This window comes from Amphibalanus amphitrite, unplaced genomic scaffold, assembly GCF_019059575.1.
Source record: "Amphibalanus amphitrite isolate SeventyFive unplaced genomic scaffold, NRLGWU_Aamphi_draft 000697F_arrow, whole genome shotgun sequence".
Lineage (NCBI taxonomy): Eukaryota > Metazoa > Arthropoda > Thecostraca > Balanomorpha > Balanidae > Amphibalanus > Amphibalanus amphitrite.
In genome coordinates this window covers 322,467-334,757 of record NW_024882191.1, presented here as the reverse complement: position 1 = coordinate 334,757, position 12,291 = coordinate 322,467, and the positions used below count along the sequence as shown (strand labels likewise).

Genomic DNA, 12,291 nt, shown 5'->3' with positions numbered 1-12,291 from the left:
AGAGCGGTCGGAAAAATAGCCGTTTTTGTCGTCGCTTTTGATCACAAACAATGGCTGATATGACGGCGGCCGCCGGCAGCGGGCAGTTTTCCGGGCAGGAGATGGCGCACCTGAGCCAGACGCCTCGCGGCCCGAGCGGGCCCGGACGCCCTGCACTTGCTACAGAGAGCCAGTAGCTCCACGGTCGCGGACCGAGGGCCCAGCGGCGGGTCATGGAGGGGCAGCGCCGGTCACGGAGGGAGGGGCATGCAGCGCCGGGTCACGGAGGGAGGCGGCGAGGGACAGCGCCGGGTCCATCCCCTCCCCAGTCTCGCTAGTCAGAGACGGAATCCCCCTCCCCCCGCCGCCCTCCCTAACAAATAAGCACCAACTGATCTTAGGTAGGTAATGTATAAAATTATTATGTCATAGAGGCGAAATAGGTAACGCTTGATATGGAGAGATTGGCAACAATGCCCAATATCCAATGCTGATGTCCGGGGATCCTTTAAAGGAGCACTGGTCCTATGTATGTACAGTGGGTCTATTTAAGATCTCCAGAGCCACCACGTGGCGCTACGGTCGGGGTAGGGCGAGTCCAAATCCCGAGGGAAGTGAGGTCACCGGTCATTGTGGGGGAAGGAGGGAGGGGGAGTGACGCGGTATCACGGCGCATGGGGCGTGCGTAGCGCCGGGAGTGGGCCGCCCAGGGCCGCCCGCCACTGCGCCGAGGCTGAGGGGAGGGGATGATGGTTGCGGGTGCGTTCACTCCGGTATGGTGGTATCCTGTTCATGTGGAACCGGCAAGAACGCGACTGAAGGGAATCATTATCTCAAACAAACGGGCAAGCCAGAGGCAGCGTCAGTTCCAGCCAAAATGTTGAACAATGATAATTGAAACAATCTAGGACGTATTCATAGCATGCAACTTTTCAGTCGATAGTTGCATGATGCTTTTCATGATGCATGATGAGGCTTTTCTAAACTGGTATTTGAGTTAGATATTTTTCATTTGGCACGCTCATTTTTGGTGGGTTTTATCGGGTCGAAAAGAATCAGAAAAGAAAAAAGAGTTGAAATGACTCCAGACAAATGACCAAAAATATTTTCCTAAAAAATGAAACTTAGCTAAACGTTTATAAGCGATAATTTTGACTTTTGGGGAGGATATTGGGGACAGATATTGGGGAAAGATGTCGTCGTGCTTAGCTGTGTTGCAGTAGAAGGAAAGGTTTTGGTTGTGTCTAGATAAAACCAGACCCGGGAGTGGGGCTCGAACTCACGACATCGCGTTCAGCTCACAGGTTACCCAACCTCAACGCTACGAGCACCTATCGCCCTGCGCAGCTTGCTCAGTGTTTCGGCTAAAGTTCGGCCAAAGTGTCTGACGTCTGTCAATGTCACGAGGCGAAACCCCAAGGTAAATGTCCGTCCCGGTAGCTCGGTCGGTAGAGCGTTGGACTCCATGTGCCATGTGGTGAAGGCGCACGTCCCGGTTGCAAAAGTCCGGGTTCGAAACACGACGTGTGCTTGACGTTTTTTAGCCTCCTGACGGGTATGGTTGTGGTTGGTGGCAGGCCGCCGCCAGGCGAAGTCAGCGGGGGGACCGGCCGTGCGCGGCTATGTGCGCACGTTAAAATTTGGACTCTAAACCACAGACCATTTTGCCATAGACTAAACCTCAAAACCATAGTCTGCAATAGACCAGGAATTGCTTGATCGGAGGGCAGATGGCAGGTTTCAACGCTTAACAAGCTCAGCTTAGCGGGGACTCTGTCGGTTGTGATTCCTTCCATTCAAAAGGTTCGGGCCAAATTTATATTAAAAAAGGGGGAGCCGAACCAGGTTGGGCCGAGTTGAACCAGGCTGGACCGGAGTCATACATGCAATCATGGTCAGACAAAACAGAAGTTAATTTCGGGTCAAATATTTTTTATTAACTGATCTTATTGTTTTTTAGCTTACACGTAAAATAACTTTTAGCTTTTTATAACTCGAGACTTCATGCACAGAAATGTGGCGTTCGTCCACTTTTCCTCATCGTCTCTTAGCGACTTGATTTCATGTGGTGGCGGAACGGGGGGGGTGGGGAGGGGGCATCGGGGCACCGTGCCCCCGTTTGATTTTGGCATTTTAACATTAGCCCTATGGTTGTTGGAATGGAAAGAATGGGACCAAAAGTCGGCAGTGTCCCCACTTCATTAAAGGTGTTCCGCCGCCACTTCTTGATTTGACCCTAAAGGCGTCTTACCAGCAAAAAAAAAATCACCTGCGTTATACCTAAATATTTGCCCAAGGGCGCTCTACGCAAGAAACGCCAGCCGGTCAAAAAACTGGCGAACGAATACGATCTCTCTAGTGCTTGAATTATATTCAATGAAAATTTCAGGAGACATAAATAATCTTAATCCTTATAGCTAGGCGCTCGGAGCATTCGCTAGCATTCCATTGCCAGCCCAGCTGCATTATCAACGCCACATTTGCATTACTCTGGGTGCATCATAAGTAACAGTAGGTGAACCGGCCACAGCAAAACCATGCCTCATTATCCTTTCCTTCCAAGCTGCCAAGCTAGCCGGCCGCCCGGCCCACCACCGCGATATGGAACAACACTGGAGTGCGCCATTTGCCTACGGCAGTGCCCCACCGCGCCGGGGCTGTTTGACAGGTCACCCGCACCGTGACCTCGCCACCCGCCCCCCCCCCTCCCCGCCCACCTCCCCATCGGGCCCAGCTCGGTAGTGACCTCTCCTTGAATTTGACATGGACTCGACTAAGGCTCAACGCCATCTAGTTACGTCTGGAGATCCTAATAAGATCCACTGTACGGCCACCATCTGCCCGGTTGAGGAGGCTGAGGGGCCAGTGCGTGGATCAGACGGCCGCTGCCGACGGCTGCTGGCTCGCCGCCGTTCGCAGCCCCCGGACCGCTCCCTCGTACAGGTGTGTGTGAGCCCTGGTGTGTGTGTGTGTGTGGGGGGGGAGACGGACACTCACTGGGCGAGCTGACCCACTCCTGGAGCGCCTTCTGCAGGCGGCGCACGTGCAGCGGCTTGGACGCCATGCCGACCAGCGCCATGATCTCGAGAAACTCCTCCTCGCCGGCTTCACAGAGCTGCTGCACGTCATCACCGCCTGACGGCACCGCACAGTCAGCACAGTGGCGGCACACTGACGGCACCGCACAGTCAGCACAGTGGCGGCACACTGACGGCACCGCACAGTCAGCACAGTGGCGGCACAATGGCGGCACAGTGACGGCACAGTGGCGGCACAGTCAGCACAGTGACGGCTCAGTGACGGTACCGCACAGTCAGCACAGTGGCGGCACACTGACGGCACAGTACAGTCAGCACAGTGGCGGCACACACTGACGGCATCGCACAGTCAGCACAATGACGGCACCGCACAGTCAGCACAGTGGCGGCACACTGACGGCACAGTACAGTCAGCACACAGTGACGGCACAGTGACGGCACAGTCAGCACAGTGACGGCACCGCAAGTCAGCACAGTGGCGGCACAGTGACGGCACAGTGACGGCACAGTGACGGCACAGCACAGTCAGCACACAGAGACGGCACAGTGACGGCACTGCACAGTCAGCACAGTGACGGCACAGTGACGACACCGCACAGTCAGCACAGTGACGGCACACACTGACGGCACAGTACAGTCAGCACACTGACGGCACAGTGACGGCACAGGGACGGCACAGTGACGGCACAGTCAGCACAGTGACGGCTCAATGACGGCGCGGCACAGTGACGGCACAGTCAGCACACAGTGACGGCATCGCACTGCGCACAGCACAATGACGACACCGCACAGTCAGCACAGTGACGGCACAATGACGGCACAGTACAGTCAGCACAGTGACGGCTCAGTGACGGCACAGTCAGCACAGTGACGGCACAACACAGTCAGCACGCAGTGACGGCATCACACTGTGCACAGCACAATGACGGCACAGCAGTCAGCATAGTGACGGCACAGTCAGCACATATACATTCAGTGACGGCATAGCACATAACTATGCATTCAGTGACGGCATAGTCAGCACAGAGATATTCAGTGACTAGTGAGGGCACAGCACACAGTGACGGCACAGCACACGGGGAACACATCACACAGTGACGGCACAGCACACGGGGGACGCATCACACAGTGACGGCACAGCACACGGGGAACACATCACACAGTGACGGCACAGCACACGGGGAACACATCACACAGTGACGGCACAGCACACGGGGGACGCATCACACAGTGACGGCACAGCACACGGGGGACACACCACACATTGACGGCACAGCACACGGGGGACACATCACACAGTGACGGCACAGCACACGGGGGACACATCACACATTGACGGCACAGCACACGGGGGACACATCACACAGTGACGGCACAGCACACGGGGGACACATCACACAGTGACGGCACATCACACAGTGACGGCACAGCACACGGGGGACGCATCACACATTGACGGCACAGCACACGGGGGACACATCACACAGTGACGGCACAGCACACGGGGGACGGACACACTGCCACAGGAGACGGCGGCCCTCTCGTGGCCGTGGGACGCGTGCAGCCTCGCAGTGCTGACAGGCCGGCGGCCGGACAGGGACACCCAGTTGTCGGAGACGGGACTGTAGGTATTATAGGTATTGTTCACGTGCAGCGATGCGACATGGAACGCCGCGCGGGAGAGAAGTCTTGATCAAGAGGTATCTAATACTCTACATTCTGCAACACTGCTGGTGTTCCTGGACCCTGTTAAGGATACTGCATCACACACCGGACCTCTCTCAGCACTGAGCGAGGGCCACTACCTCTGAAATAAATGGAAGTTGTCATCTCCTTCGCGTACCTACTACCTACAAGACATATGTGCGTTGGCTGAAAAAAGTTCCTCGGTAATCCGATATGGAATGGAATAGGGATGCCTATCAGATTTCTTCCCCCCCCCCCTCCACACACACACACACGCGCGCGCGCGCGCACTCCACCATATGGTAGCCTGTCGGTTCGCTGGACCATGAGATGCCTTCCGATGCCCATAGATGCCCATAGATACCTTTGATGCCTTCCGAGCTACTCACTGGAAGCCTCAGGCCCGCGGGATTCCCCTCCCTCCCCGTCCTCCCCAGAGCCGGGCCGGGCCGGGCCGGCGCCCTCTGATTGGCGGAGGCCGGCCGGGACCGACCAATCAGCGGCCGCCGTGCCGCGCCAGGCGGCGGCGCGGCCGGGCCGCGAGTTACCTAAGTGTGGAACTACCCAGCGCCGAGCCGGCCGGATGACGTCACACCACGGCCAGTGCCGGCGCAGCGGCAGACTGGCCGAGATTGGCATGGTCTTAACTTGGCGAAGAGGCATCGGATGCCAAACTTCTGCTGCAGCTATAAATCACATTTCATGTGTTTCTTCCATGTGTATGAGCTATTAAGTCCTTCGAATACCTAATGTGTAGGTGAGCGTAGGTACCTGCATTTAGCAGTGTACTATGCTATGTGGATTGAAAACTGGGGGCACATCCGACACACTGCGCAATGGATTCCGATATTGCTTGGCTGATTCTGGCTTTGTGTCTTCGCACGAACCATTGAAAGGGAGGACGTCATTTTTAAAGGTTGTCACTTGTCAGGTGCACTCAAACGTTTTAATAAGCAACTGCTGATTGAATTTCTGGCGAGGGGTGGTGGAACGTTCTGTTCACAAATGAGTATCTACCTACCTAGTGCCTACCTGCATTGGCAAATAACTTGGTCGCGGTCAATTAGGCATGATTCACGAAGTCCCTTATCTTTTATTAGACTTATAAGCCCAATGTGCAACATTTGCGTCTTTTCGCGTTGCATTGGGTAGCAAATGAGAAAATCTGCCTCTTCTCCACAGCCCTCAATTCAAGAAACCGTCCTTTTCCTTATCACACCATTCCATAACATAATTTTCAAACATGGGTATCCTCCCCACAAAAAAACTGAAGCAGTTTCCTTCGGCTCCAATGCGCCGCTCGCCCAGGGAGACGGAAGTGTTATATTCTCGGCGGTCCAGTCTGCATTCTGCAGCACAATTAAATTTGGCGGACCCCCATCGCACGACTGAACGATTCGTATTGTTGTGAGTGACTGTGACGACAGCAAATGAATTCACTGGTGGTTTCGTAATAATTAACAGGCGGCGCAGCCCAGTGCCTCTTACAATGAATTACAGTGGCGAATGCACTATTGCAGAGAAGAAATGGATTGAGCAGATGCCCAACCTCGCTGTATTATCAACTAAACATTAGATACGCTTTACATTTTAATCAGGCAATCATGGAAACAAACGACTTGCGAGTTGCGACCCTTCCGCCTTACATAACTCGGCAGAATGTCCCTGAGTCGGCTAATCTACACTGCATCTCTTCAAACCCTAAGTATTTTACAATTTACCACTCAGCTATGCAACAGGCTTATAACTCACTGCTAAAGTCTCAACTCCTTTTCCCCTATCATCTTTTTGGCACCGTCAATCGCCATCTGCGCTGCCCACTGTCCAGCAAATAATCCGGCCGTCTCCAGTCCTCTGGCAGGGGCTTCCAAACTCAAGCGAACTCGCCGAAGTTTCGCCATTCAATGCGCAGGATCTGTACAATTGAGTTTGAGAGCCTCTGGGTTGGCTCGGCGCGCCTGCGCTGCGCCGTTGGTCCGGCCAAGTACGCGAGTGACGTCATGCTATAAGCGTCATCCCCCGACCAAAGTCACCAATCAGAGCCCTAGAATCGACTTGTAGTTCCACACTTAGGTAACTCGCGGCCGGGCCCCGTGAGCGGCCCCCGGATAGGGCAGGCAGGGTGGCGGGGGTGACGTGAGGGGCGGAGCGTGGCACCCCCTCTCCCCCCCCCCCACACCCGCCGAACGGGGCCCACGGACCGGGACAGAGCGAGAGTATGCCGTGGGAGCCGGAAGTGAGAAAAACCTGTCAAGCCTGAAGCCAAGAACGATAGGAATGGTATTAGAGCACTTCACGTATACCTAGGCTTTTCAGGATCCAGCCCAGCCCATATCCAGCAAGTCATATCCAGGTCCGCCCATTAAACGCCTTTCTTTGAATTTTAGAATCCGGCACGCCCATGGCCCATATTTTAGCCAAACCTCCAAAACATATCCATAATAATCCGTTTCACCAAAAACTGGCTGTGAGCATAGGCGGCGGAACGGGGAGGGCACCGGGGCACCGTGCCCCCCCTTTGATTTTGGTATTTTAACATTAAGCCCTATGGGGTTGCATGGAAAGAATGGGACCAAAAGTGGGCAGTGCCCCCCCCCCCCCCCGTAATTGAAAGTGTTCCGCCGCTACTGGCTGCAGGCTGTGAGACTATCACAAATTCACTGTAAGGGACCAGACAGCCATATATCTCACAAACTATCATGGTTCACAAAGGCACGCTTATAAATAACATGTAAATCTATACCTCTGCGGTCTGCCACTGCTTAACAAGTCAATTAATTTTCAACATGAATATTGAGAGCTGTAATTTTATCCGTTCTGAACCGTGTTCACTTTCAGCTTTCAATTCCCAAATTCGTCCCGCCCAAATCCGTTCTATTTTTACATGGATTTATCCATGGATAACAGATTTATCCGGCCCGTTCGTGCGCAAAAAAAATCTGGCACTCTCACTGTAAACACTCCTACGCGTACTGCGGTTGCTTTTCGGGAAGTCAATAGCCGCTCGCAATATCTTCAATGATCCTGCTACACAGCCAGATGTCGAACAAAACAGACCATTAACGGCCAGTCATGGAGGCAGGCTAAACGTCACATTGTCGTTGGATACCCGCGCGCGGCGGCCGAATCGGGCATGACTGTCGAGCAGGTTGCGATGAAATTTGGAGCCCCCTGCGAACAATTACGCGTATCAAAGCCAAATACGAAAAGGGGAGGTCCTGGAGGATGCCCCCAGGTCAGGCCGGTCACGTTCAGTCAAAACTCTGAGAACGTGACTGCCGTGTCTTAGGCCACCCAGGACAGCCCACGGCTCGGGCGGCAAAAAGTGCCCAACCGTCTTCATTAACGCCAATTAGAAGATAAACGGGACGATGTATGAGCGCCTGCTTGACAGTGACGTCATCCCATGGATCCTGAAGACGTATCCGAAAGTCGATTTCGTTTTCCAGCAGGATACTACACCCGCAAACAACGCAACTTCCATCCAGCACGAGCAAACGGAGGAGCTCGGGGGAGAAGCCCATTGCTGGCTTAATGAGATATTAGCCGTTTTCACGACGGGCTATCCGGCGAGTGCACCTAATTTGACCAAATCTGCACCTAGTTAATCTCTTTTACAGCAAATATCTTTATTTTATGAATTCATTTCAGTGTGTTAATCGATGATGTTCTCTGATAATATGACAAAGCAGGCCAAGCTGCCGCGAAACACCACACACACGGTTCAGTAGAGGGACACGAGCTTCCAAACAGAAATTCCAACGACGCGATGCAGCTGGTCAGATTAATTCAGCGCTGCCTAAGAACAAAACATCTTAATCGACTTCTTCCTCACTTATGAAGCATGTTAGTTTTGAAGTAAATGCCACTCGGGTGCCGCTAATCCGTCTGAAGTGCCATGTTGCAGACAGCGGCCGAGTGGCACGCCACAGCTGCACAGCTGCAGCTGGGGCTCTGTCGTGTCGTGCAGTCGCAGGGAATGCGGCAGTGGCTCTACCCAGAAATGACGTCATAGCACACGTCATCCGGCAACTACAACAAAACTCAGCGGCCACTGGAAGGCGACAGAAAGAAAAACGAACCGGCCGGATTCCGTGACGAAATTCGGTGCGAGTGAGGGACGCCACAGCTGAGCGGGTGACACCGCCTGGCCGCCCAGTGAGAGACGCCACAGCTGAGCGGGTGACACCGCCTGGTCGACCAGTGAGGGACGTCACAGCTGAGCAGGTGACACCGCCTGGCCGACCAGTGCAGCGGTGGGAGCTGTCCGCCGCTGCCTGGCCGCCCAGCCGCGGGACCCGCCCGATAGGCATTGACGTTTGTACATACACTGTACATACTTAGGTAGGTACCTGTACAGTGTACTAGCAGTATATGTCTGCGTGCTGTGTACCTTGTACAGCCCGGAAGGGCCCCTGTATCGGGGGCCAAGTGACGGGAAATATGTCTCCTGCAGCGCGGTGAGCCGCCCCACAGCTGCAGCCTGCACCCGCCACTTGGTAACGGAGAGGTTCAGTGTGGTGAAGCTGTCTCCGCGACTCACCTTGACTGATGAAAATGTCGTAGTAGCTGAGCAGATTCGCGTGCTGCAGCACCCGGTACAGCTGCAGCTCCGACTCGTTGGTCGGCTGAGACGTCATCGTCACTGAAACACAGCGGACATCGTCACTGAAACACAGCGGACACCGTCACTGAAACACAGCGGACATCGTCACTGAAACACAGCGGACACCGTCACTGATCGTCACTGACACACGTCGGACACCGTCACTGACACACAGCGGACACCGTCACTGACACACAGCGAACATCGTCACTGATCGTCACTGACACACGGCGGACACCGTCACTGACACACAGCGGACACCGTCACTGACACACAGCGAACATCGTCACTGATCGTCACTGACACACGGCGGACACCGTCACTGATACACGGCGGACACCGTCACTGATCGTCACTGAAACACAGCGGACATCGTCACTGAAACACAGCGGACACCGTCACTGAAACACAGCGGACATCGTCACTGAAACACAGCGGACACCGTCACTGACACACAGCGGACACCGTCACTGATACACGGCGGACACCGTCACTGATCGTCACTGAAACACAGCGGACATCGTCACTGAAACACAGCGGACATCGTCACTGACACACGGCGGACACCGTCACTGATACACGGCGGACACCGTCACTGATCCTGACACACGGTGGACACCGTCACTGACACACGGCGGACACCGTCACTGATCGTCACTGACACACGGCGGACACCGTCACTGATCGTCACTGGAACACAGCGGACACCGTCACTGACACACGGCTGACATCGTCACTGACACACAGCGGACACCGTCACTGATACACGGCGGACACCGTCACTGATCGTCACTGACACACAGCGGACATCGTCACTGAAACACAGCGGACATCGTCACTGACACACGGTGGACACCGTCACTGATACACGGCGGACACCGTCACTGATCGTCACTGACACACGGCGGACACCGTCACTGATACACGGCGGACACCGTCACTGATCGTCACTGAAACACAGCGGACACCGTCACTGACACACGGCTGACATCGTCACTGACACACAGCGGACACCGTCACTGATACACGGCGGACACCGTCACTGATCGTCACTGACACACAGCGGACATCGTCACTGACACACGGCGGACACCGTCACTGATACACGGCGGACACCGTCACTGATCCTGACACACGGTGGACACCGTCACTGACACACGGCGGACACCGTCACTGATCGTCACTGACACACGGCGGACACCGTCACTGATCGTCACTGGAACACAGCGGACACCGTCACTGACACACGGCTGACATCGTCACTGACACACAGCGGACACCGTCACTGATACACGGCGGACACCGTCACTGATACACGGCGGACACCGTCACTGATCGTCACTGACACACGGCGGACACCGTCACTGATACACGGCGGACACCGTCACTGATCGTCACTGAAACACAGCGGACACCGTCACTGACACACGGCTGACATCGTCACTGACACACAGCGGACACCGTCACTGATACACGGCGGACACCGTCACTGATCGTCACTGACACACAGCGGACATCGTCACTGAAACACAGCGGACATCGTCACTGACACACGGCGGACATCGTCACTGATACACGGCGGACACCGTCACTGAAACACAGCGGACACCGTCACTGATACACAGCGAACATCGTCACTGATCGTCACTGACACACGGCGGACACCGTCACTGATACACGGCGGACACCGTCACTGATCGTAACTGACACACGGCGGACGCCGTCACCGACAAACGGCGAAACGCATGATGTTGGCTGTACTACTGCATGGTCAATCAGGCGTGCATTCGGCACCCGCCACCCAGATAATCAGGGATCATTTTTCGGGATCACCGGGGTCCGGGATCATTCGGTGTTTGGAGCTGACACCGTGTACAACGGACATGACCACGAGTAAAAGAGCCATTAGTGAAGCAAAAGCAATAAAAATGTGACTATAATTGTATTGCATCGATGATCCCTGCAATATCAAATTATTTCCGGTAATCCCGGATCATTATCCCTCATTTTCCGGATGCCAAACGCACGCTAGATATGCCTACTGCAAGACAATAGCCGTTTTCACGACGGCTGTCTGGCATAGGCATTTGGTACACATATGGTGCAGCTTTGGTGAAGATTTGGTCATTTGTTCAGGGCTCAGCGCTACTAAATACACTTGGTAAGGTTTGTTTGTTTGTTTTTGTTTTGTTGGGTTAGGGCCTTTCGGTCTGACGAGACCGTTCCAAAGCCGGAAGGATGATAGGAATTAGGGGGAGACATTGGTGTGGGCGGGCACCCTGGTGGGTCACTGGGGTTGAGCCCGTCCAATTTGACACTGGACAGGTGTCCGTCCAGCCCGGAGCAGGGGGTTCAAGCCAGGGTTGTATACGACTCAATCAATAGCAATCAATTCAATCACGACAAATTTGGGAAACCAATCAAATCAATCAAGTCAGAGCAGTTTTCGGGAATTGATTCAATCGACTCAAACGCGACAATGAAAGGAATCAATCAACTCAATCAAACGACTCAAACCAAGACATACATTAGGTTTTTTGCCCCACCAACTTGGAAAAGTGTCCATAGCAGTCTGGTGTACCTACCTACCTACCTACCTACCTACCTACAGAAGAAACATAAAAATATTGTCATTTAAAATTATAAATTGCCATGCCATTCAAACTTTCTATGTAATAAGGAAGGATATCTAGTGGTGGACAGGTGGATCATGATATTGAGGTTCAATGGGTAGAATTGGAGCAGAAGTGTCATTTATTGGGTGCAAAATGACCCAGTAGCTAGTTGACTCGCCCCTTAATCCAAATCACCACCTTTCACCTAAAAGTTGTCAATTTAATTTTGGCCATATTCCAACTCCATTTACACTAAATATCAGATATTGCAGTTGAAAGTTGGCTGCTCGGATTTTGGCAGTGTTCGTGATTTGGCCATTTACCCTACACCATGTCTATTTTAATGGATGATATGCATCAATAACAT

General features: G+C 53.8%; 1 protein-coding gene across 2 annotated transcripts in view; it reads right to left on the bottom strand.

Annotated features, from left to right (window-relative positions):
- The window catches only part of LOC122364790 (NGFI-A-binding protein homolog), an 80,081-nt gene that overhangs the window by 34,178 nt on the left and 33,612 nt on the right, over positions 1-12,291 (bottom strand). For both annotated transcript variants that reach the window (XM_043335526.1, XM_043335527.1), the window contains exons 2-3: positions 9,247-9,348; positions 2,977-3,114 (exon numbers count right to left, since the gene is read on the bottom strand). In XM_043335526.1, coding sequence (XP_043191461.1) covers positions 2,977-3,114; positions 9,247-9,348 — 240 coding nt within the window. The remainder of the gene's footprint in view (positions 1-2,976; positions 3,115-9,246; positions 9,349-12,291) is intronic.